Raw genomic sequence first — 27033 nt, forward strand, 5'->3', positions numbered from 1 at the left:
CTAAGTCACTTCAGTCGTGTCCAACTCTGTGTGACCCCATAGACGGCAGCCCACCAGGCTTCCCCGTCCCTGGGATTCTCCAGGCAAGAACACTGGAGTGGGTTGCCATTTCCTTCTCCAAGGATGGAAATTTATATCTGAGTTGTTTTTTTTTTAACCTGTCATTGAAATGTAAGCATTTCCTGAGCTACTTATGAACTCTTTGGAAACAGTGTGTCTCACAGTTGATTTATCCTTGTGACCCAGGTGTGCCTGTGCTGTCCTGGCACCTACTCGCTGCCTCTGCTTTTGGGTGGCATACTCTTCTTTCCTCTTCTGAAAGAAAACTCCAGTTCCCTCTCTCTTCCCCTCTTCCACATCCTGTTTTTTCCCTTTTCTTTTCCATCATGATCCTTGCCTATTCTCTTGTAGAGCGTTTGAAGAGCCAGCAACAGGTCAGAGTGGTGGAAGCACAAAGAAGAGAGAGGAAAGTGGCCCCAGATATGAGGTAAAGCACCATCCACTTGTTGGGGACAGAGCAGTGGGGTGGGGAGCTTGGTTAGACTGTGACTAGACTAACTCCTTGGTAGGAAAATTATGACCAACCTAGATAGCATCTTAAAAAGCAGAGACATTACTTTGCCAACCAAGGTCCGTCTAGTCAAGGCTATGGTTTTTCCCGTGGTCATGTATGGATGTGAGAGTTGGACTGTGAAGAAAGCTGAGCGCCAAAGAATGGATGCTTTTGAACTGTGGTGTTGGAGAAGACTCTTGAGAGTCCCTTGGATTGCAAGGAGATCCAACCAATCCATTCTAGAGGAGATCAATCCTGGGTGTTCATTGGAAGGACTGATGCTAAAATTGAAACTCCAATCCTTTGGCCACCTCATGCGATGAGTTGACTCACTGGGAAAGACTCTGATGCTGGGAGGGATTGGGGGTGGGAGGAGAAGGGGACAACAGAGAATGAGATGTCTGGATGGCATCACCAACTCGATGGACATGAGTTTGAGTGAACTCCGGGAGTTGGTGATGGACAGGGAGGCCTGGCATGCTGTGACTCATGGGATCGCAAAGAGTCGGTCACGACTGAGCGATTGAACTGAACTGAACTGAACTGAGACTAACTGTCAAGAGATAATCACATCAGGAGGTGAGAAATGCTATGAAGAAAAAAGTAGGTTGGATGGAGAGAGTTGTGGGTAGGTGAGAAGGAAATGGCAACCCACTCCAGTGTTCTTGCCTGGAGAATCCCAGGGATGGGGGAGCCTGGTGGGCTTCCGTCTATGGGGTCACACAGAGTCGGACACGACTGAAGTGACTTAGCAGCAGCAGCAGCAGCAGCTACTATTCTAGATAGGCTGGCAGGGAAGGCGTCTCTGGTGAGGTGATATTTGAGCAGAAACCTGAGTGTTTTACAGGTGAAACAGCTCGGAGAAGTACAGCAGCTTTCCTAAGATTGGTTTACCAGGCAGATTTAGTATTAAAGTCTTTCCTTTGATTCAGAAGCCCACTATAAATAGTACTGTCCTCTGTATGGAGTGTACCTCAAAGTTTTTAGAAACTTTTTGAGTGGAATTCCTCACTATTAGCTTGGCTATTTGTCTTTATCCCTTGCACTGAAACGTTTCTAAGAAGTAAAACTTATGTAAAAGATTCTTTTGTGCTTTGAATTTCAGTGGTGGTAAAGACAGAAATGGGTCTTCCCAGTGGTGCTAGTGGTAAATAACCTACCTACCAATGCAGGAGACATCAGAGACGCGGGTTTGATCCCTGAGTTGGGAAGATCCCCTGGAGGAGGGCATGGCAACCCACTCCAGTATTCTTGCCTGGAGAATCCCATGGACAGAGGTGCCTGGCAGGCTAAAGTACATAGGCTTGCACAGAATCGGATATGACTGAAGCCACTTACCATGCACACATGCATGGTAAAATCTGGGATTTCCCAGGTGGCTCAGTGGCAGAGAATCCATCTGCCAATGCAGGAGATGCAGGTTTGATCCCTGGGTCAGGTAGGTCCCCTGAAGGAGGGCATGGCAACCCTCTCCAGTATCCCTGCCTGGAGAATCCCATGGACAGAGGAGCCTAGTGGGCTACAGTCCATGGGGTCGCAAAGAGTCAAACACGACTAAAGTGACTTAGCATATACACACAGGGACAGAAATGGAAGGTTTCCTTAGGAGGTGTTGAGGATTGTTTTGGAACTCAGTCATCCTTTCACTCTAAAACCTAAAATCTAGTTTTTGGTGTCCTTCAGGTCTACTCACAAAATCAAATCCTCCCTTGCGAAAGTCGGAGCTGCTCCTGAAAGTCTGCCTGAAGTGATGATAGAGGCCCAGGCTTCAGGAACATCATTGGCCAAAGTCTCATCTGCTGAAAGCTCCCCCGGAGGTCATGGTTTGGAAGACAAGGGCACAGGCATCTGGTCTCTGACGGCCTGGGTCTCTGAGGTCCAGGCTTTTGAGGCCCGGGCCGTGAGGGCTCAGGCCTGGGAGACACAAGCTTTTGAGGCTCAGAGCAGGGCCAGCCATCCCAAGGCAACCCCTGTCACGGGGGCAGGGGCTGCCCCAGTCCTGAAACAGAGATTCTTACCCGAGAAAGTTCAGGTGCCAGAGGAGACAAGTGAAGTCCTCATTACACGTCCATTCTGGTCCAAAAAGGCTGAGTACCTCCTGGTCCAGATGGGCTATACCATGAGGCCATCCAGTCTCTGGAGTTTTTGCTACCTGTGGCTTCATAGCGGAGGTGGTAAGTCTGGGTACCAGGAACCATGGATCCACAGGGGCTAACAAGATGGAGGCCTGTCTAGACTTCAAACTCCCAAGGTCTCTGGGACCTGTAGAGGATAAAGATTTGGTATTCTGAGCAGAATAGGAGTCAGATGCCTGAATGTGAAGGATCATGAGAGGGGTAGAGGTACAGAGTATCTGAACAGGAGGATGGTGGGGCTAGAAGCCTGGATCCAGGGTGGAGGTGAAGACTAGATGTTTGGGTCTTCCAGGAATTAGAGACCAAAGAACTGGACGCCTGGAACTGTAAGGGATGTGGAAACAGTTGACCCCTGATGCCTATGCCCCTGAGGGAGGTCACTGGTGGGGAATGAGCTTTTCTGTACCCATGAAGAAGTCCAGGCACCAAAAAGCCAGCTGGTTCTGAGAGCTCCTCCCTGAATCCCCTGCACAGGCATTTTTTTCATCATGTACATCTGCTTGCTGTTCTTGGTCGGGATTCCTCTCCTCTTCCTGGAGATGGCAGCTGGTCAGAGGATGCGTCAGGGCAACATTGGTGTGTGGAAGGTCATCAGCCCCTGGATTGGTGGTGTCGGGTATACAGGCTTCATGGTGAGGAGCCCTGGGCTGCCCAGGCCTACCCTTTACACCCCATCCCCATCCTAACCCTCATCCTGGAATGGGTCCCAAGACTGCACTTCCATGGGTCAGATCCCTTCAGTTCCCCAATCCTCTGTCAAATCCCCTCCTTTTTCCTGACCCCTCCCTTCCTCCCCAGCCACGTCCTCCCTGGCCCCTAGGTGTGCTTCGTCAATGGCTTGTTCTTGAATGTGATCACTGCCTGGATCCTCTTCTACTTGAGTCAGTCCTTCCAGTATCCCGTTCCATGGGAGAAATGTCCCTTACTGGAGAACACCAGTGGCTTTGGTGAGAAGGAAGTGAAAGATGAGAAGGGGGAAAAGCAGAGAGGTAGGAGGAAAATTGGAAGAAGAGAAAGGAGCAAGGAGTGATAAAGAGGAGGAAGATTGTGGAAGGAAGAAGAAATGGGGGGGAAAGGGGAGAGTGTGGGGGGGTAAGAAGCGGGGAGGGGCCATCCTGTCCCGCAGGCACATCCAGAGCCAGGTTCCTGCAGATCCTGAGTGTGCTCGGACGACGCCCTCCCTGTACTTCTGGTACCGGATGACTCTGAAGGCCTCAGATAGTATTGAGGAGGACGGGCCACCAGTGTTCAGTCTGATCCTGCCTTTATTCGTGTCCCTGTGTCTTCTTGGTGCTTTCACGCTTAGTGGACTCAAGTGGACTGGGAAGGTGAGCCACCCATTTTTTTGATATCTTGACGTTCTCAGATGCTTTGGCCCTCACCTAACTCTGTTACTCTGTGATTTCCTAATTTTTCACTCCCTCTGACTTTTTACTCCCTGTAGCCCCTGACCCCGGCTAGAAGCTGTCTTCTAACTCCTCCTCATTTCTGATTCAGAACTTTTGATCTTTGCCGATTACTGGCTGACTCCCACTGGTACATGCTTTGTCCCACTCTCAATTCAGGTAATGAGTGTCTTGGTATCAACCAGTGGTCTCATAATGCTCTGTTTTGTCGTGCGGAGTATAATGCTAGAAGGGGCACTGTTTGGCCTTCACTATATGACAATTGTCAAGGTAAGGTGTATCTTCCTCATTCCCCTGTCAGGCCTTGGAGGACATTTCCTGCCTATTCTTAGGGCATCCTTTCCCCATTATCTCTCTCTGTGTCCCCTCTCCCCATTTTAACCCTTTTAAGATTCTCCTCTCCTTCTTTGACATCTTCCCTTAACACTTGTCTTCTCACTTTTAGATATCAGCGATATACAATGTGAACGTATGGCGTGGAGCAGGGAACCAGGTCTTGTGTTCCTTGGGCCTCGGCTTGGGCTCCATTGTTGCCATAGCCTCACACACGAAATCATCCAACAGCTGTCTCAGTGATGCCGTTATTGTGGCTCTGGCTAACCTGGTCTCCATGATGCTTGTCACACCTTTTATCTTCTCTATCTTGGGCTTCTGGGCCACGCAGCTCACGCACCGCTGCAATGAGAAGTAAGGCCAACCTCTTAGTTGAGGACCCCAGCCTCAGGGAACTACAAAACACAGAGAGCTTAACCGTAAAGTTGCTGCAAAGACCCACATTCACACGCCTCAGTCTCAGGTGCACCTGCAAGCCTCTACTTCTCCCTATAGTGAAAAACAGAGGCAGTAGAATCCCTGTTGTCTAGGGAGAGCCCTTTTCTAGTCCTAGAAACCTTCAGACTCTGAGAATGCCAGCTGTTCGCCTCAGAGTACCACCACAGAGATATGAAAGCAGTCAAGGTTACTCTAGTCCCAGATCGCATCCAGAACCACAGTCATCTGTAGAACTCTCCACTTCCTGAATGCCTTCATTCTTTACTGTCAGCTCCTAAATTTAGGGATTTCTGTTAGTCTATCATCAGTTCAGTTCAGTCGCTCAGTTGTGTCTGACTCTTTGCAACCCCATGAACCGTAGTGCGCCAGGCCTCCCTGTCCATCACCAACTCCCAGAGTCCACCCAAACTCATGTCCATCGAGTCGGTGATGCCATCCAGCCATCTCATTCTCTGTCGTCCCCTTCTCCTCCTGCCCCCAGTCCCTCCCAGCATCAGAGTCTTTTCCAATGAGTCAACTCTTCACATGAGGTGGCCAAAGTACTGGAGTTTCAGCTTCAGCATCAGTCCTTCCAATGAACACCCAGTCTGTCATTCTTAAACCTTAAAAGGACTCTCAGAACTGGAGCCTTTATTTTTAAATTCTTTTTATTCTTTAATTCATCCCCATTTTTAATACTTTAGGCATTAATTTCAAAAACACTCATCAGATATTTGGAAAGTACTCCTTGTATAACATGAAGATTGGACAGGTGAATCAGACCATAGACCTTGCCTTCACTGAGTTTTGAGATTTGGAGGGAGAAGGGGAGGGGAATTAGATACTTGATTATATGGTCTTAAACTCATGATAACCAGCAGTAGAAGTCATGAGGAGGACAAAATACAGAGCTATTCATTCCGCCTGAGCTACTCAGAGAAGAACTCCCAGAGGAGGAAAACCTAAGCTGAATTTATCGTTGGTAATCCTAATCCATGCGAATGGCCACTGTTTTCCTTCTAGAGGGTTACACCTATAGACTTAACATACGTTGTCTGATTTTCAACATGGTTTATGATGCGTGAGAATTCCGTGTATTTCACTTTCTGCACAACACTCCATTAAACTTGGTCAAACTTTAAAATTTTGCCAGACTGGTGGGAGTGTAATGGTATTTTTAATATTTAAAAAAACATTTTATTGTATATTACATACATATAGAGGGACTTCCTTTGTGTCTCAGATGGTAAAGAATCTGCCTGCAATGCAGGAGACCCAGGTTTGATCCGTGGGTTGGGAAGATCCCCTGGAGAAGGAAATGGCAACCCACTCCAGTCTTCTTGCCTGGAGAATCCCATGGACAGAGAAGCCTGCTGAGCTACAGTTCATGGGGTAGAAACATGCATAAAACAAAATGTGTAGCACCCATTGTAAGAACTAAAATGACCTTGGAAGCTCGTCATGTATCTCTAATTATAACTTCTTTCCTCCTTCCTAGAGGTACCCATTATTGTGACTTTTATGATAATTAGTTCTTTGTTTTCTATACATTTTCTTATATATATGCTTATCTAAACAATATAGTTTAATTTGAACATTTATACAAAGCAGTAGTTTAATGTATCCATTTACGTAGTCTAATTTGTTCATTTACATACACATTTTCTTTGTATTCTTTTGTGTTTTACTTTTTTAACTCAACATGTGCTTGAAAGATTCACCGTATTGTTGTGTTTTCCTCTAGTCTGTGCTTTTTAATGCTGTATAATATTCCAGTAAATGAACATACCGTAGTTTATTTACCCATTCTACTACTAGTGAATGTTTGTACAATCTTTCTTGATTTTGGCTATTGAAGCAATGTTTCTCTAAACATTGTACATTTTCCTCATGCACTACACGTGTGCACATTTTTCAAGGGTATATAAGCATAAGTGAAATTGTTGGAGTGTAGTTATCTATTACTGTGAGACATATCACTCTGAAAGTAAGTGGCTGAAAACAGCAGTGGTTTATTATTTCCTTATGATTCTGTGGGTTGACTGGAAAATTCTTCTCCTGAGTGTGGGTGGGTTAACTCACATGTCTGCATTCAGCTGGGCCCAGCTGGAGCCGCACTTCTCTGTTGTACATGGTGGTGGCTGGGCACACTCTGCTTGCACAGTTGGCAGGTCAGCAAAGCCTGTTCTCTTCCAGGAAGCCTCACCTTATGGCCAGCCTGGGCTTCCTCATATGGCAGCTCACAGAGAATAAAGGTGGAATCAGAAAAATGTCGTGAAGCCTAAGCATGAGAATGCTCCCGTTGTCACTGCTGTTACATTTTTTTTGGTCAAAGGAATTCGCAAAGACACCCCAGGTTCAAGGAGTGGAAAAATAGACTTTGTCTCTTGATAGGCTGCTGCTGCTGCTGCTGCTAAGTCGCTTCAGTTGTGTCCGACTCTGTGCGACCCCATAGACGGCACTCTTGATAGGAAGAGCTGCTAAATTCCGTGACCATGTTTCTTCAGTCTACTGCATCTATTTTCTGCTTCACTAGATAATGCAAATTGCTTTCCACAGTGTTGATAGAAAACATACTGTCTCTGTGTCTGTCTGTCTCTCACACACACCCATTGCTTAATTCTGATACTAGGATATGGCTTCCCCGATGGCTCAGTGGTAAAGAATCTGCCTGCAGTGCAGGAGACACAGGAGTCATGGGTTTGATCCCTGGGTCAGGAAGATCCTCTGGAGGAGGAAATGGCAACCCATTCCAGTATCCTTGCCTGGGAAATCCCATGGACAGAGAAGCCTGCCTGGCTATAGCCCATGAGGTAGCAAAGAGTAGGACACGACTGAGCATGCACGCACACACACACACTACATTAATCCTATGTTCCAGTGTTCGCTGACAACTTCTTGTCTTTATCCTGAATTTTATGGTCAAAATGCTGTGTTCAAAACTTACTTGGGCTAGTTCTTTCTCCTCTGTTCAGTGTGGTTATGTTATTCACTTGAAATACAGTTATGTTCATATGTTTCTGTTTGTATGACATTTTAGGGCCCCTAATTTTATTTTATTAAACATTAATATGGATTCCAAAGACAAAATTATACAAGAAGATACAGAGAAAAGTCACTCTCCCAGATAATCATGATGGTGTGATCACTCACCTAGAGCCGGACATCCTGGAACGTGAAGTTAAGTGGGCCTTAGGAAGCATCATTATGAACAAAACTAGTGGAGGTGATGGAATTCCAGTTGAGCTATTTCAAATCCTGAAAGGCGATGCTGTGAAAGTGCTGCATTCAATATGCCAGCAAATTTGGAAAACTCAGCAGAGTCCACAGGACTGGAAGAGGTCAGTCTTCATTCCAATCCCAAAGAAAGGCAATGCCAAAGAATGCTCAACTACCACACAATTGCACTCATCTCACACGCTAGTAAAGTAATGCTCAAAATTCTCCAAGCCAGGCTTAAGCACTTCGTGAATCTTGAACTTCTAGATGTTCAAGCTGGATTTAGAAAAGGCAGAGGAACCAGAGATTAAATTGCCAACATCCAATGGATCATTGAAAAAGCCAGAGAGTTCCAGAAAAACATCTATTTCAGCTTTATTGACTAAGCCAAAGCCTTTGACTGTGTGGATCACAATAAACTGTGGAAAATTCTCAAGAGATGGGAATATCAGACCACCTGACCTGCCTCCTGAGAAACCTGTATGCAGGTCAAGAAGCAACAGTTAGAACCAGACGTGGGACAACAGACTGTTTCCAAATCAGAAAAGGAGTACATCAAGGCTATATATTGTTACCCTGCTTATTTAACTTATATGCAGAGTATGTCATGAGAAACGCTGGGCTAGAGAAAGCACAAGTTGGAATCAAGATTGCTGGGAGAAATATCAATAACCTCAGATAGGCAGATGACACCACCCTTATGGCAGAAAGTGAAGAAGAACTAAAGAGCCTCTTGATGAAAGTGAAAGAGGAGAGTGAAAAAGTTGGCTTGAAGCTCAACATTCAGAAAACTTAAGATCATGGCATCCTGTCCCATCATTTCGTGGCAAATAGATGGGGAAACAGTGGAAACAGTGGCTGACTTTTTCTGGGCTCCAAAATCACTGCAGATGGTGATTACAGCCATGAAATTAAAAGACGCTTACTGCTTGGAAGGAAAGTTATGATTAACCTAGACAGCATATTAAAAAGCAGAGACATTACTTTGCCAACAAAAGCCCGTCTAGTCAAGGCTGTGGTTTTTCCAGTGGTCATGTATGGATGTGAGAGCTAGACCATAAAGAAAGCTGAGCGCCAAAGAATTTATGCTTCTGAACTGTGGTGTTGGAGAAGACTCTTGAGAGTCCCTTGGACTGCAGGGAGATCCAACCAGTCTATCCTAAAGGAGATCAGTCCTGGATGTTCATTGGAAGGACTGATGTTGAAGCTGAAACTCCAATACTTTGGCCACCTGATGCGGAGAGCTGACTCATTTGAAAAGACCCTAATGCTGGGAAAGATTGAGGGCAGGAGGAGAAGGGGACGACAGAGGATGAGATGGCTGGATGGCATCACCAACTCAGGTTTGGACATGGGTTTGGGTGGACTCTGGGAGTTGGTGATGGACAAGGAGGCCTGGCGTGCTGTGGTTCATGGGGTCACAAAGAGACACGACTGAGCGACTGAACTGGACTGACCATCACTTCAACCGAATTCCCACCCGTCCTCTGAAGGAAACTCATTATTTTTTACTTTATCCTTCTGATATTTGTAAAAATAAGTAGAAAAATGTGTATTTTCTTATTTACTTTCTTACTTACACAGAAGATGACATACTATATATACTCTTGTTTTTCTTAAAGAATTTGAAAAGATATCCTAGAAATCACTCCTCTACATTCGTTCCTTTCTCATTAATTTGCCTTAGTCCTAGTGGTATTGCCTGCCATTCTCTGTATCTGCTGTTTTTCTATACTTTATAGAGTTCTCATTGCTGCTAGTAGGAGAGCCCTTATAATTGAACACCATTGGGATTAAAATCATTTTCTCTTTGAAAGATTCCATTAAGATAATGAAAGTACATGTTACAAAATTGGAGGAATTTATATATTCTGTACACAGTTGATCTTTGCACAATGCAAGTTTGAATTGCACAGGCCCACTTAGTTATACGTGGATTTTTTTCAATCGTACTACAGTACTACATGGTCTGCGATTGGCTGAATCCATGGATACAGAACTGGATCCTGAGGAACTGCAGATGTGGAGGTCTGACTATAAGTTAAAAGTGGACTTTCAACGGTGCAAAGGAATGGTTCTCCCAGCATCCTATTTTTAAAAAATAGATAACTTTCGATGAGCTTTTTTTTTTTTTAAAAATTATTTTTGGCTGTGATAGGTCTTTCTCTAGTTGTGGTGCAGGGGCTTAGTTGCCCTGCAGCATGTCGAATCTTCCGAGATCAGGGATCGAACCCATGTGCCCTACATTGGCAGATGGATTCTTAATCACTGGACCACCAGGGAAGTCTCTAACCCCCATTTTGTTGAAGGATCAACTACATGTTATTTGGAATATGTAAAGAAATCTTTCAACTCAATGAGAAGGCAAACAACCTAATAAAAATGTGCACTTAACTTTTTAAAGTCTAATTAGAATTAATATTTTACCACTTTAAGTGACATGTAAAACTGGATCATCATCATAAGACCCTTGATCTTCCCCACTTTATTTTATGGTTGTCATATGTACCACATACACTGAAAATCCTATCAAACAATGTTATAAATTTTACTTTCAACTGACATATGTAGTTTCAAACTTAAGAGGAGAAAAATATTCTGCTATATTTACCTGGATATCATTTTCGTTGCTCTTCCTTAGTTTCTGAAGTTTGAATTTTCCCTCCAGTATTATTTCCATTCCATCTGAAAAACTTTTAGCATTTCTTTAATATTAAAGATACGTTGGCAATGAATTTTTTGAAATTTCTTCATCTAATAATGCCTTTATTTTACAGTTATTTTTTTGGAGGGATTGTGTGTTGACAATCCTTCTCTTTCAGTACCTAAAAAATGTACTATTTCTTTCTGGTCTCCATTTCTGATGAGAAACACAGTCACTCAAATTGTTCCCCTGTGTATATAATGTGTTGTTTTTCTTTGGCAGCTTTCAGATTAAAAACAATTTTAAAATATTGAAGTATAGTTGATATACAGTGTTGCTAGTTTCAAGTGTACAGCAAAGTGCATAGACAAATCCATATATTCCAGATTTTTTCATGTTTAGTTTTCATTTGTTTGATTTTGATGTGTCTAGGCATAGGTTTTTCAGGTTTATCAACTCCTATTTAAGTTTCATTGAGATTCTTGAATCTAAAGTATTAGGACTTTGACCAAATGCCAAAGTTTCAGAGAACTTTTTCAGCCAGGCCGCTGACTATTTCTTCTGACATCTTCATTCTGTTATTTAGCCACTCAAGTGAATTTTCTGTTATTGTATTTTTCAGTTATAAAATTTTCCACTTAGTATTTTTGTTGTATCTTTTGTCTGCTGATAGTCTGTCTTTCTACTTGTTTCAAGAGTGTTTGCTCTGACTTCTCAGAGTATGATTATAATAATTGCTTTAAAGTCTGATAATTAAAACTTCTATGTCATTTTGTGATTGTTATGTATTGATTATCTTTTTCCTTATGGCATATTGAGATTTTCCTGATTCTTTATACATTAAGTAATTTTGTCTTGTATATAGTTATTTTAAACATATATGAGACTGTATTCATTTTCTTTGGAGAATTTTTTTTTTTACAGTTTTATGAGATAACTGCCCTAGTTAGATTTATGTTATAAGTTTCTTCCCATCTTCTGTGGGCTGTGGTCCCAATGTCAGTTCAGTTTTTAATTTCAGTGCTGTTTGGATCTATTTAATTGTGTGCCACTGATGCTGGGAAAGGTTGGGGGCGGGAGGAGAAGGGGACGACAGAGAATGAGATGGCTGGATGGCATCACCGACTCGATGGACATGAGTTTGAGTGAACTCCGGGAGTTGGTGATGGACAGGGAGGCCTGGTGTGCTGTGATTCATGGGGTCACAGAGAGTCGGACACAACTGAGCGACTGAACTGAACTGAACTGAATAGTTTGGAAGCTGGGCAGTGATAAACCTTATTTTCTAGTTGTCCAAGTCTTTGGAATGCTGTTCAGGGTCAGATATAACCCTGTGCTATCAAGTGTTTCATATAACACTTTATGGGATCACCTTCTTCAGCTCCTTCGTACCTGAAGTCTCCCCAACACTTTCCAGTTCTTAAGAAGCCCCACTACTTGGTTTTCTGCCTAGAAAACTAGAGCTTTAGCTTCCCTGCTCTGCTACTCATTTCATCAACTCCATCTGCCTCCAGGGCTACACATTGAGACAATAGAAAAAAAATACTTAAAGTAACAGGGATTTTCCTCCCTTATCCGTGTACTTGGAACCACAGTTTATTTGATCAGAGGAGGATTTCCATCTCAGATGTATAGGTACTTGTCCAGCCACCTCGGTTGCTGCAGGATTGTCTGACATGTTTGATAAAACAGAAAAGATCAAGGAAAATCAGGGGATTTCTCTTGTTCTCTCTGAAATTTGAGGCCTCTTTTCCTTGGGCCAGAAATACCGGACTTTTCTCTTGGGATTCTTTATGTCTATACTCTATAGACAGTTCTTGGTTTCAGGCTACTTTTGAGTCCAGGTCAGGAGATGCTATCGGGAAAAATCATTGTAATTCGCTGCTAATGCAGTGGTACTTTGAATTTGGCTTTCCTTTTCCGAGCTGCCTGTTGCTACCTTTTACTTTTCAGAGTTCTTTCATGTACAGGACTTTCAGTTGCATCAAATAAAAGTAGGGTAGAATGTACATCTGAACTCTGCCATTTCTGCTGAGAAGGAATTCAAAAAATATTCATCCTACTTGGAATTGGCTAAGCTTTGTAAATTTGTAAATGTGTATTTTTCACCGACTTTGAGAACTTAACCATCATTCTCTCTTTAACTATTTTTTCTGCCTCATTCTCTCCTCTCCTTTTCGAACTCTAAATTACGTGTACGTATGTTAAACTCTCTGTTACTGTCCTGTAAGCCCCTGAGGCTCTGTTCACTATGTTCTGAAATATGATTTCCTCTGTTCCTCAGATTGTGTAATACTATTGATCTATATTTAAGTTCACCAACTTACCTCTGATTCAGTCCATCTTAGTACTTACTTATCTTATAACTGGAAGTTTGTACCTTTTGACTATCTTCATCCAGTTCCTCCTCCCCCCGCCCCGATGCATCTGGTAACCACACATCTGATCTCTTTTTCTATGAGTTTCTTTGTTTTTGATGTATAATTGACCTACAACACTGTGTTCATTCTTGGCACATAACACAGTAATTCAGTATTTCTCTACATTTCAAAATGTAAGTCTAGATATCATCTGTCATCATACAAAGATATTACATAAATATTGGCAATATTCTCCACATGGTACAGTTTATAGCTATGACTCATTTATTTTGTAACTTAATCTCCCTCACCAATTTCTCTCCTCCCTTAACACCTCCCTTCTGGCAACCATCTGTTTGTTCTCTGTAACTATGATTGTATCTATGACTCTGTTTCTGTTAGTTATGTGCATTCATTTGTTTTTTAGATTCCATGCATGAGTGATCTCATACAACATTTGTCTTTCTCTGTATGATTTATTTCATTTAGCATGATATCCATTTGTATTGTTGCAAATGGCAAGATTTCCTTATTTTTTGTGACTGAGTAAATATTTCATTTTATATATATATATATATATATATGTAGTTGTTGCTCAGTCACTCAGTCGTGTCCGACTCTTTGTGACCCTGTGGACTATAGACCACCAGGCTTTTCTGTCCATGGGACTATCCCCGCTAGAATACTGGCGTAGGTTGCCATTTCCTCCTCCAGGGGATCTTACAGACCCAGGGATTGAACCTGTATCTCTTACATCTCCTGCATTGCCAGTCAGTTTTTTTTTTTTTTTTACCACTAGCGCCACCTGGGAAGCTTGGTGTATTTCATCAATTTAAAAATTTTTTTATTTTATATTGGAACATACTTGATTAACAATGTTAGTTTCAAGTGTACAGCAAAGTGATTCAGTTTTACCTATTATCCATTCATCTATTATGGACATTTAGGTTGAGTTCATATCTTAGCTATTGTAAGTAATAATGAAAATGGGGTGCATATATCTTTTCAAATTAGTGTTTTCATTTTCTTGGGTAAATACCCAGGAGTAGAATTGCTGGATCATATGGTGGTTCTGTTTTAATTTATTGAGGAATTTCAATACTCTTTTCAAGAGTGGCTGTAGCAATTTACATTCCACCAACAATGTATAAGCGTTCCCTTTTCTCCACTTTCTCAGCACACTTTTTATTGTTGTTTTTTGATAATAGCTGTTCTGACAGGTGTTGGGTGATACCTTGCTGTAGTCTTGATTTGCATTTCTCTAATAATTAGTGATCTTGAGCATCTTTTCATGAGCCTGTTGTCCATCTGTATGTCTTCTCTGGAAAAATGTCTACTCAGTCCTCTGCCCATTTTCTAACTGGGTTGTTTTTACGTTGAGTTGCAAAGACATTACTTTGCCAACCAAGGTCCGTCTAGTCAAGGCTATGGTTTTTCCAGTGGTCATGTATGGTTGTGAGAGTTGGACTGTGAAGAAAGCTGATCGCCGAAGAATTGATGCTTTTGAACTGTGGTGCTGGAGAAGACTCTTGAGAGTCCCTTTGACTGCAAGGAGATCCAACCAGTCCATTCTAAAGGAGATCAATCCTGGGTGTTCATTGGAAGGTCTGATGCTAAAGCTGAAACTCCAATCCTTTGGCCACCTCATGCGACGAGTTGACTCACTGGAAAAGAGTCTGGTGCTAGGAGGGATTGGGGGTAGGAGGACACAGGGACGACAGAGAATGAGATGGCTGGATGGCATCACCGACTCGATGGACATGAGTTTGAGTGAACGCCGGGAGTTGGTGATGGACAGGGAGGCCTGGTGTGCTGTGGTTCATGGGGTCACAAAGAGTCGGACACGACTAAGCGGCTGAACTGAACTGAACTGAACTGTATGTGTTCTCTGTATATTTTGGATTTTAGCCCCCTGCTGGTATATCATTTGCAAATATCTTTTCCCATACAATAGGTGGCCTTTTTTGTTTTATTAATAGTTTCCTTCACTGTGCATAAGCTTTCAAGTTTAATTTGGTCCCATTTGTTTATTTTTGCTTTTGTTTCTGTTGCCTGAGAAAATATATTGTTAAGATTGATGTCAAAAAGTATACTAAGTTTTCTTCTAGCAGTTTTATGGTTTCAGGTCTTATGTTTAAGTCTTTAATCCGTTTTTAGTTTATTTTTGTATGTGGTGTGAAAAAGCTGTTCAGTTTGATTCTTTTGTTTATAACTATCCAGTTTTCCCAACACCATTTATTGAAGAGGTTGTCTTTTCCCCATTGTATATTCTTGCCTCATTTTCACTGGTTTTGGATTATGGTGTCTTAATTTTCATTTATCTCCTGGTATTTTTGAATTCCCTCTGATTTTTTTCAGTGACCCATCGGTTGTTTAGTAGCATATTGTGTAACCTACATGTTTTTGTGGTTTTTTTTTTTTTAATTTTTGCAGTTTTTCCTTGTAGTTGACTTTTAGTCACATAGTGTTTGGTCATAAAAGATTCCAGTATGATGTCTGTCCTCTGGTGAGTGGGGCTGAATCCTGGGCCCTCTAGTGGTTAGCACTGGGTCTCCATCAAACTACTTGGTTGGCCTGAGGCATCCCAGCACTGGTGCCAACTGAATGGTGGGTAGATCTGAGTCCTGGGACTAATAAGCTAGAGGTACATTTCCAAAATGGCACTTGCCAACTCCACTGTCCTCGTGGTAGAATGAGTTTCCTAAAATGGCTACTGCCAGTGTCTTTGTCCCCAGGATGAGTCCCAGTTGTCTTCTTCCTCCTCTCTGGGAGGCTCTCCAAGATCAGCAAGTGAGTCTGACTCGAGCTTTTTTCAAATTACTGCTTCTGCCCTGGGTCCTGTAGTGTATGAGATTTTGTGTGCATCCTTTAACAGTAGAATCTCTATTTCCCATAGCCCTGACTCTCCTGAAAATAAGCCCCACTCACTTTCAAAGTCAAAGATTCTGGGGGCGCGTCTTCCCAGTGCAGAACCTAGGGGATGGGGAGCCCAATGAGGGGCTTGTACCCCTTGCTCCCTGGTGAGAACCCCTACAATTGTAATTATCCTCCCACTTGTGAGTCATCTTCCCCGGGGTCTTGATTATACCTTGTCTCTGATCCTCCTACCCATCTTGTTGTATTTCCTTCTTTATATCTTTAGTTGTAGAAGATTTTTTCTACTAATCTTCTTCTTGTTCATATCAATAGTTGCCTTGTAAATAATTTTAGTTTTGGTGTGCCTGTGGGAGGAGGTGAGGTCAGGGTCTTTCTACTCCACCCTCTTGGCCACTTCCCCCTTGTAAGTTTTAGAAACAGTTTGTCAATTTTTTTTTTTTTTTTTTACAAAAAGAGTTATGCTCTGCTGTTGAGATTGCATTGACTCTATGGATCATTTTGGGAAGAATGAATAATTAACAAAATTTTGTCTTCTTATTTAAGAACATGGTATATCCCTATATGTTCTTTAATTTCTTTCAATAGTATTCTGTAAATTTCAATATATGGCATGTCTTATAATATTTTGTAATGTTTTTCTATAATAATTTTGTGTTTTATGTTCTACTGTAAATAATATTCTGAAATTTTAATTGTTCACTGCTTAGTATATTGGAATATAACTAATTTGTGGGTATTGGCCTTGATAAATTCACTTATTTTTGTAGCTTTAGGTTTTACTACATATACAATCACATATCTGTGTATGAAGACTTTTACTTCTTCCTTTCTAATCTTTAAAAAAATTATTTTACTTATAATTTATTTATTTCACTGACTAGAATCTCCAGTAGAAGATAGAAAGAGTATGAATGGACATTCACGCATTTTGCCATTTTCAGGAGAAAGCAGTGAATCACTAGTATGTACCATATTATTTGCAGGATTTCCTCCCCAGATGTCTTTAATTAGGTTAAGCAAGTTCCCTTATATTCCTTGTTTTGTGCACTTTTTTTTACATAAATGAGTGCTGGAATTTTGTTATACAGTTACTCTACAACTAGTGAGTTGATTCTTTATTTCTTCTATATTTTTAGTGTGATTCATTATATTGGTTGATTTTTGAATGTTGAAACATTCTTGCATTCCTGAAATAAACTCCACTTGATCATGGTGTATTATATTTTTATCTGTTGCTGGATTAAATCTGTTGACTTTTGTTAAGGATGTTAAATCTAGTTGATGAGCGGTGTCAGTATTTTGTTTTCTTCTCGTGTCCTTGCATGGTTTTATTATCAAGGTAATACTGGCTTCATAAAACAACCTGGGAAATATTTCCTCCTTCTCTGGTTTCCAAAAGAGTTTCTGTAATATTATTATTTATGACTCAAGTTATTTGACAGAATATGCCAGTGAGCCATCTGGGCCTAGAGTTTTCTTTGTGGGAAGAAAGATTCTTAATTATACTTCAATTTACACAATATACTTAATATATTGTGGGGCTCTTTTTGTTTCGTCAAGTGTTATTTTTTCAAAGCTAATTTTATTTTATTTATTTTTTTTGGGGGGGGAAATAAATAGTCTTTATTTCACCAGCAAATAAATTCAGATCATCTCAGGTTTGGTAACCAAATGGATCATAAAAAAACATGTTTGCCCTCAGATTTTTTAAATTGTAAAATTAAAAAAAAAGGGATTGTGGACATATATATATACACACATAGGCCTTAGAAATTTATATAAGTACAAATGAATAAGTAGATATCTTTGTTGTTGTTTAGTCACTAAGTTGTGTCTAACTGTTTGCAACCCCATGGACCATAGCCTGCTAGACTCCTCTGTCTATGGGATTTCCCCAGCAAGAATACTGGAGTGGGTTGCCATTTCCTTCTCCACAAAGCTAATTTTAAACATTTATTTATTTTTATTTTTGGCTATGCTGAGTCTTTGTTGCTGAACAGGCTTTTCTCTAGTTGTGGCAAGCAGGCGCTACTCTCTGTTTGTGGTGTGTGGGTTTCTCATTTTGGTGGCTTCTTTTGCTGTGGAGCACAGGCTCTAGAGCGCAAGCTCAGTAGTGGTGGCGCACGGGCTTAGCTGCTCTATGGCATGTGGTATCATCCCAGACCAGGGCTTGAAACTGCGTCCCCGGCATTGGCAGGTGGATTCCCTCTGTACCACCAGGGAAGTCTCCCCTGGTTCTTTTTTCGGTCTTCCGTTTCTCTGCTTGTTAGGTTCATATTTTTTAAAAATACTTTAACACTGTTTTTTTTAACATAGATATTTTAGTATCCCTGACTGTTAAGTCCTTCATCTGTCATTTATTGCTCTAGTTTATGACTTTTATTTACTGTGTTTTTATACTGATCAAGGTCACATTTTTCACTTTCTTCATTTGTTTGCTAATTTTTGACTGGAGGTTGGACTTTGTGAATTCTGTATTTTTGAGTGTCTGACTTTTTGTTGCCTTCCTTGAATGAGTATTGATTGAGCTTTGTTCTAGCAAGTAATGATACTTGTGGTTCAGTTTGATACTTTTGGGGCTTGATTTTAAGCTTCAGCAGGGTGGGTCTAGAGCCCTCTTTTCTCCAGGAGTCCTTCAGTCTCACTCGGAAGGCATGGCCCTTCTGGACTCTCTACCGAATACCACATTCAGATTGGATGTTTTCCAGTTATATATAGTCTTGTGGATTTTCATCCTGTATGTGTGAGTCTTAAAATTCAGCACACACTCAACAGACTGGATGCAAATTTCTGGAATTCTTCTTCATAACTGCATTTCCTCCAGAATTCTTCCTTGGAACTTCCAATTTCTTTGGCCTCCATGAACTCCTTCTTTATCTCCCTAACTCAATGAGACTGCCATGGTTTACTTGTGATCTTTTCTGCTCTGCAGATTAGAATGTGCTTTCAGGCAAAAAACAAGGATAATTACATGGTACACCTCATTTGTTTTCCTTTTCTCAGGGATCCCAGTTCTGTACTGCCTGTTATCTAATGTCTAAAAACAGTTGTTTTATACATTTTGTCTAGTTGTTTAAAGTGGGAGGATAAGTTGTGCCCCTGTGCCTAATTGTGAAATTAGAATTATCCATCAGTTCAGTTCAGTCGCTCAGTCGTGTCCGACTCTCCACGACCCCATGAATCACAGCACGCCAGGCCTCCCTATCCATCACCAACTCCCGGAGTTCACTCAAACTCATGTCCACAGAGTCGGTGATGCCATCCAGCCATCTCATTCTCTGTCGTCCCCTTCTCCTCCTGCCCCCAATCCCTCCCAGCATCAGAGTCTTTTCCAGTGAGTCAACTCGTCGCATGAGGTGGCCAAAGTATTGCAGTTTCAGCTTTAGCATCAGTCCTTCCAATGAACACCCAGGACTGATCTCCTTTAGAATGGACTGGTTGGATCTCCTTGCAGTCCAAGGGACTCTCAAGAGTCTTCTCCAACACCACAGTTCAAAAGCATCAATTCTTCGGCGATCAGCTTTTTTCACAGTCCAACTCTCACATCCACACATGACCACGGGAAAAACCATAGCCTTGACTAGACAGATCTTTGTTGGCAAAGTAATGTCTCTGCTTTTTAATATGTTATCTAGGTTGGTCATAACTTTCCTTCCAAGGAGTAAGCGTCTTTTAATTTCATGGCTGCAATCAGCATCTGCAGTGATTTTGGAGCCCAAAAAAATTAAGTCTGACACTGTTTCCACTGTTTTTCCATCTCTTTCCCATGAAGTGATGGGACCAGATGCCATGATCTTTGTTTTCTGAATGTTGAGCTTCAAGCCAACCTTTTCACTCTCCTCTTTCACTTTCATCAAGAGGCTTTTGAGTTCCTCTTCACTTTCTGCCATAAGGGTAGTGTCATCTGCATATCTGAGGTTATTGATATTTCTCCTGCAATCTTGATTCCAGCTTGTGCTTCTTCCAGCTCAGCGTTCCTCATGATGTACTCTGCATATCAGTTAAATAAGCAAGGTGACAATATACAGCCTTGACGTACTCCTTTTCCTATTTGGAACCAGTCTGTTGTTCCATGTACAGTTCTAACTGTTGCTTCCTGACCTGCATACAGGTTTCTCAAGAGGCAGGTCAGGTGGTCTGGTATTCCCATCTCTTTCAGAATTTTCCACAGTTTCTTGTGATCCACACAGTCAAAGGCTTTGGCATAGTCAATGAAGCAGAAATAGATGTTTTTCTGGAACTCTCTTGCTTTCTCCATGATCCAGCGGATGTTGGCAATTTAATCTCTGGTGCCTCTGCCTTTTCTAAAACCTGCTTGAACATCTGGAAGTTCACAGTTCACATATTGCTGAAGCCTGGCTTGGAGAATTTTGAGCATGACTTTACTAGCGTGTGAGATGAGTGCAATTGTGCGGTAGTTTGAGCATTCTTTGACATTGCCTTTCTTTGGGATTGGAATGAAGACTGACCTTTTCCAGTCCTGTGGCCACTGCTGAGTTTTCCAAATTTGCTGGCATATTGAGTGCAGCACTTTCACAGCATCATCTTTCAAGATTTGAAATAGCTCAACTGGAATTCCATCACCTCCACTAGCTTTGTTCGTCGTGATGCTCTCTAAGGCCCATTTGACTTCACATTCCAAGATGTCTGGCTCTAGGTCAGTGATCACGTTATCATGACTATCTTGGTCGTGAAGATCTTTTTTGTACAGTTCTTCTGTGTATTCTTGCCACCTCTTCTTAATATCTTCTGCTTCTGTTAGGTCCTTTACCATTTCTGTCCTTTATTGAGCCCATCTTTGCATGAAATGTTCCCTTGGAATCTCTGATTTTCTTGAAGAGATCTCTTGTTTTTCCTATTCTGTTGTTTTCCTCTATTTCTTTGCATTGATCACTGAGGAAGGCTTTCTTATCTCTCCTTGCTATTCTCTGGAACTCTGCATTCAGATGCTTATATCTTTCCTTTTCTCCTTTGCTTTTCGCTTCTCTTCTTTTCACAGCTATTTGTAAGGCCTCCTCAAACAGCCATTTTGCTTTTTTGCATTTCTTTTCCATGGGGATGGTCTTGGTCCCTGTCTCCTGTACAATGTCACGAACCTCCGTCCAGAGTTCATCAGGCACTACTGACTTTTAAATCTCAGTTATTTTTTATTTCAGGAGGTTCTGTTTCATTTTTAAAAATCCTTATGGTCAACTTATAGTTTCTTGTCTCCTGCAAATATTTCCAAGCTTGTCTTTTATTATTTAAGCATAGTAAACTTAGTTGTATTATAATTTTTTGTAATTCTAATATTTGTAGTAACTTTAGCGATATTATTATTGTGTTATTTCTCATGATGTCTTGTTTTTGTGTGTGTGGTTCTCTCCATGTCCTGTTTATTTGACTATTATTTGTAAGAATTCTTTCAGGCCTAAGAAGAGGGTATATTCACCCAGATAGGACTTTTGCTTTTACTTGATACATAGGGACATTAGAAAGATTCTAATTTGAGCTTTTCTGACAACCAGGCTCAAATATTTGGGCTCCAAGTTTAAGCTAGGACTGGCTGTGGTTATGACATTCAGGAACCTTAAAAATTTGCCCTTGTTTTGCCCCTTTCTGAAGCAGCCTTCCTTGTGTTCCCTCTGGTGTGGAACAGTTGGGTGCAAGCATCTGGTTCATTTTTTATTACTGAAGGTGCAACCCTTTGAAATGCCAGATTTAGGGGAAGACCTTCTGTTCTAATCCTTACTTTGGGCATGCTCTGGTGGTTTTACATCAAACTATGCCTGGAAACTTCAGGTATAGTTTGATGTATTTGACATAACCTTCAAGGCAAAATTGCTTTGCAAGTCTTCTTTCCCCACTGCTTTTGTTTGTACTCTGATTTTTGTTCAATACTGTAATTCCTTATTATCTTGTCAATATTTTTATTTTTCAAGATTTAAAAATATCTTTGAGTCTTTTAAATTATTTCCAGTGAGAAGTTTGGTCCAAATATTTAACTTCCCTATTACCAGAAGAGCATATAGTATTTTATTTTCTAAAATATGATTAGAGGAGAAGGAAATGGCAACCCACTCCAGTACTCTCGCCTGGAAAATCCCATGGACAGGGAAGCCTGGCAGGCTATAGTTCATATGGTCGCAAAGAGTCGGACACGACTAAGTGACTTCACTTTACTTTGGGGACTGTGTGGCAATTTTTCTCCCTCTACTTCTTGATAGAATTTGGATGTTCAACTAAACCTTACTAATATTTTCATTTGAAAGACTTTGTGCAGTTTACTCTGACAGGTTTATTTTGCCCGTTAGAGTGACTAGAATGTGGGAAGTCCTGGAAGATCACTTAAGCTCATTTCTCTGTGGCAATGGCCTGCAGTAATGATTACGCTTTTTAGAATACATTTATGCAAGAAAAATCAAACAGAACAGCCTAGGGTCATCTTTGTCCTCTGTGAACAGAGGAGTGGCAATTTTCCTGCCTGAAATCAATGCTGTATTCAGAATTTTTTCTAATCTTTCAGTAAAATAGTTGAAAAACATAAAAAAATAAAATAAAATATGATTAGAAATGCTGCTTCATTGTTGCTGTTCAGTTGCTAAGTTATGTCTGACTCTTTGTGACTCCATGGACTACATACAGCATGCCAGGCTTCCCTGTCCTGCACCATCTTTCGGAGTTTGCTCAAACTCATGTCTACTGAGTCAGTAGACATGCCACCCAACCATCTCATCCTCTCTCCTACCCTTCTCTTCTTGCCTTCAATCTTTTCCAGTATCAGGGTCTTTTCCAGTGAGTCGGCTCTTCATATCACGAGGCCCAAGTATTGAAGCTTCAGCTTCAGCATCAGTCCTTTCAGTGTATATTCAGGGTTGATTTCCTTTAGGATTGACTGGTTTGATCTCTGCAACTTGCATTTTGCTATTATCAGCAAACCTTCCATTGAAGTTCTTATAGAGCAATGAGCTGAAGTTTTAAGGATTTATAGGAATTAGCCCAAGTGAAGAATGATAGTGGGAGTGGGGTTGGTCTTGAGCATGAGAGAGCATGGCATGCCCTGAAACTGTAAGAAGTGTGAGCAGAGTAGATCTGCAGAAGGTCATGGGGTAAGATAAAGGTTAGAGAGCATGACCAAGATCAAAAAGTGCAAGAAGTTTCTCACAACATAGTACAACTTCATGGGACTGTTATGCATATGGTATACTTAAGTAAATGCTCCCTGACATTCAGTTATACAAAGCTTAGAAGGTTGACTTCCACCTGCTAGTCTAAGAAAGAGGTAGGGTGTGAATAAGAGGTAAGGAGTGAATAAGAGACTCCATCATTAGAGCAGGGACTCAGAGTTTCCAAGAACTCTATAAGACTCAAGAAGACTATAGGAAAGGCTTCGCCTGCCTCATCCCCTCAATGTCATAAATTATCCAGGCTCATAAAAATTCATGACTTTGAAGGTGGGTGGCTTCTAGGTTTAATCCCAGGCTCTACCTTACCCAGATCAGTAACATGATGTCCTTTCTTGTTTGGAAGATAAGAGAAAAGCAGGTCATTTTCTAAGGAGCAAAATGATTATATGTGATTCAACTCCTTATCCTCAGGAATATTGAAACACTTTTGAAGCTGGTAAACATGGGGATACTGCCTCCTGAGGCCCAGCCACCTCAAAATCTGATTGGTAACCCAACCTCCATCTTCACCTCCTGGTTCAACAGCCTCTCCAACCCCATCAAGAAGGAGGTCCTCAGCCATGTGCCTGAGTGCAACTTAGAGGAGCAGTTTTTGAAGGTCAGTAAAAATAGGTGAATGAGTCCTAGAGTTCCTTCAAACCCTTTTGTAGAACAGAAATTTCAGCTTTTATTTGCACCATTAAAAAAAACTCCAGAAGCACCAGGATAAGCTGCAACCTTGGTAATGCAAAGAATGCAGAATGCTCTTCTATGCGTAACACTAGGTGGATTGGTTTTCCATGTCAGATGGTCAGCTTGGAAATCTGGTTTTCTCAGTGGCGCAGGGATTTTAAGAAAATTTTCAGGAAAGATAGAATGTATCTCTGTACTTTTTGTTGTTTTTGTTAAATTCAAGGACACTTTAACTTCTGCCCTTTCTCCCCTTCACAGATTAAGGAGAGCACAAACTTTGCTTTCCTGGCCTTCATTGAAGCCATGTCTTTTATTCCTGGGTCTGTCTTCTGGTCCTTCCTGTTCTTCCTAATGTTGCTGAACCTGGAGATATCCACCATGATAGGGATCATGCAGGGCATCATTTCCTCTCTCCAGGACATCTTTATTTCTGTCCAGAAATATACAAAGCTGTTTACAGGTACTCTGACCTACATGTGTATACCCATCAATGACCCTGACTTCATTCAGATTCTTATACAGCCCTAGTCTGTCACCTCTGCTTAGCCCTTGTTACCCAGCCAGACCTCTGATCTTGATCTAAATCCATTGTTCCCTCCAGTGGTTGTCTTGGTGCTCATGTTCCTGTGTGGCCTCTTCTTCACTCGACCTTCAGGCAGCTACTACATCAGACTGCTGACTGACTACTGGACAGTCCTCCCTATAATCATCGTCCTCATATTTGAAAACTTGGCTGTGAAATGGGCCGGAGAGGCCAGCAGGTGATAGCTTGGGTCTATAGGGAAGGTTGACGCCTTTCTTGTTGCCTCTATTTTCACTTGACAAGAGTGACATAGGGACTCTTAACTTCAGGGAACTCCAGGGCCTTCTGAGAAAACTTTTTATTCATTCATTCATTTAACATATTTCCGGGGTGCTTAATATGTGCTGGAAACTGTTTCAGTCATGGAGGACAGAGCATTGAGTAAAACAAGCACCCCTGTCCCCAGGGAGTTTACATTCTAGTGGTAGATATTCATAATAATAAGCAAATGAACAAATACAAATGTCAAGAGGGGACAGCTGACAGGAGAAAAGTAAAAAAGTGAGACAAGATGATCAACAGTGGGAGTGTGTGCTGTTAATAACTTTGATAGGGTCACAGGGAAGGCCTCTCTGATAAGGTGACATCTGAGCAGACTCCTGCATGAAGTGAGAGAAGGAACCGTGAGGAAACTTTGAGAGAGCGTTCCAAGGAGAGAAAACAGGCGGTACCAAAGCAAGAGGAAGCATCATTCCTGAAGTTTTCGAGCAACAAGGAAATCAGAGATTAGAAAAGAATGTTATGAGATGACGCCAGAGAGGCAATGGGAGATGATGTAGGACCTTTTAGCTATGGCAGGACTTAGTTTTTTATGTAGAATGAGAGAGGAGGCATGGAAGGGTTTTGAGAAGGGGATTGACATTATCAGATTTGTTTTTTCAAAAAGATACCTATGACTGATTGTTGTATGGTGAATAGACTGTGAGGAATCAAGAGTGAAGCAAGGAGAGCAGTTAGGAGCTATTGCAATATTCCAAATGGGAGCTCACGAATGGCTTGGGCTAAGGTGGGAGAGGTGTAGGTTGAGAGATATGGTCTCATTCTGCAAGGAAAAGCTACTAAGGAAGAGGGAACAGGATAATCAGGAACATTAAACATAACCGTGGAAGGAAGAGTGTGAAAACCCAAATAAAATACAAGGAATACAAACAACTCCCAGGCCCAATTGTTAAACAGGCAGATGTGTAGTCATCCACATGGTATAATTTAAGGGTAGAAGTTTCAGGTGGCAGCGTTTTCAGCTGACAGTGGTTCTTGGAGTCAGTTTACTCATTCATAACTCACTCACGTGTATTTGAGTTTTTTTTTGTGTCAAGAAAGTCTTGTGGTACTGGGGTACAAATGAATGGAATAAGCTCATCCTCTTCAAAGAGTGCAGAGTCCAAGGAGGAAGACATGTATGAGCAGACAATCCCAGTACAAGAAGGAAAGCCTATAGTAGAGGTAGCCAGGGACATTTAGGGGCATCTGGAGAATTGGGGAAAGCATCCTAGGTGAGAGGATGATTGAGCTTAGTCTGGACAGATGAATATGTAGACAAAGAGGGAGAGAGAAGGACACTCTAGACCAAAGGACCCCATTTGTGTATTCATTGAGATTGAGAACATGCAGTAAAGGAGGCTGAATATATTGGCTGGAAGAAGCTAAGAAAAGCTGAAGGAGGGTCAAATGTTACTCTTTTAGAGTCTGTGTTTTTCGCTATGGACACCCAGCAACTAGAAGAATCCCTGGTATGTCATAGACACTCTCATATTCACAGAATGAATGAAAGGGACTTGGCCTTTATCCTGAGGGCACTGATATCCATGAAATGTTTTTGAGCAGTAGAGGAATGTTTGAAATTTTTCCTTGAGTAGGGATAGAAGATTGACTGAGAAGAAGATAGAGGTTGAGGCTTGAGCTGAGGCGGGGGCTAAGGTCTGGCTAATCTTGTCCTCCAAGACTGGGTAAGGCCCAACTAGGCCTTCTACAGTCTTGTGGCCCTTCCTCTCAGTTTCTTTGCAGACGCAGCTAGCCTGTGGGGCCATCCTGTGTCCTCCATCATTCGTTGGCTGTGGTCCTGTCTAATTCCAGTTGTGCTGCTAGCCCTGTCTGTGAGCACTATATTTCAACTATCTCTGAAGAATGTCACCTATCTGGCCTGGGACTCAAGCACTGTAAGTCGCCCTCCTCAGACCCCCGACCTTCATACGGAGTGGAGGGCTAGATTTTTCAATCCACTCTTGGTCTAAAGACTATCATCTTATTCTCTGACTCCCTGGAAACTCTTAATCCTCTGCCCTGGTTCTCCTCTGACCCTCCCTTTCCCCAGTCCTTCCTTTTCTGGGAACTTCCACGTTCTGAACCCCTTTCCCATCTCTCCACAGTCAAAAGAAGTGGTTCGACAATACCCATCATGGGGGCTGTTCATACTGTTTGCCCTTTTAATCATTGTCATCCTTCCCATCCCTATATACTTTGTATATTGCTTCACTCATGGCATTCCCTTCAGCTCCACCCGCTGGGACAAGCCTATGATATCCTCCAAGTCCTTACCCCTAAGTCTCCAACTGACACCCATTAAAGAGGTCAAAAACGAGGAAATCCTCCAAGGTGATATTCAACTTGCTGATCAACCTGTTGTGTGACTTCCTAACTATTTGGCCTGACATCATATATCCCTCAAAAC

General features: G+C 41.7%; 1 protein-coding gene across 1 annotated transcript; it reads left to right on the plus strand.

Moving 5' to 3' along the window:
• The first annotated feature begins 422 nt into the window (after positions 1-422).
• SLC6A16 (solute carrier family 6 member 16) lies at positions 423-26992 on the plus strand. The gene is made up of 12 exons (XM_055413187.2): positions 423-487; positions 2237-2727; positions 3163-3320; positions 3509-3635; positions 3841-4016; positions 4254-4364; positions 4540-4781; positions 23522-23708; positions 24041-24242; positions 24384-24543; positions 26359-26521; positions 26732-26992. The coding sequence occupies exons 1-12, from the start codon at positions 483-485 to the stop codon at positions 26990-26992; spliced, it is 2283 nt and encodes a 760-aa protein (XP_055269162.2). The 5' UTR covers positions 423-482.
• Positions 26993-27033: the final 41 nt, after the last annotated feature.

The sequence above is a fragment of the Moschus berezovskii genome, chromosome 22 (genome assembly GCF_049115385.1).
Source record: "Moschus berezovskii isolate FMDL1 chromosome 22, NW_MosBer_1.0, whole genome shotgun sequence".
Classification (NCBI taxonomy): domain Eukaryota; kingdom Metazoa; phylum Chordata; class Mammalia; order Artiodactyla; family Moschidae; genus Moschus; species Moschus berezovskii.

Coding starts and splice junctions, on each gene's coding strand:
- SLC6A16 (XM_055413187.2), top strand. Junction 4,017..4,253: donor GACTCAAGTGGACTGGGAAG/GTGAGCCACCCA, acceptor CTCTCAATTCAG/GTAATGAGTGTCTTGGTATC. Junction 4,365..4,539: donor ACTATATGACAATTGTCAAG/GTAAGGTGTATC, acceptor TCTCACTTTTAG/ATATCAGCGATATACAATGT.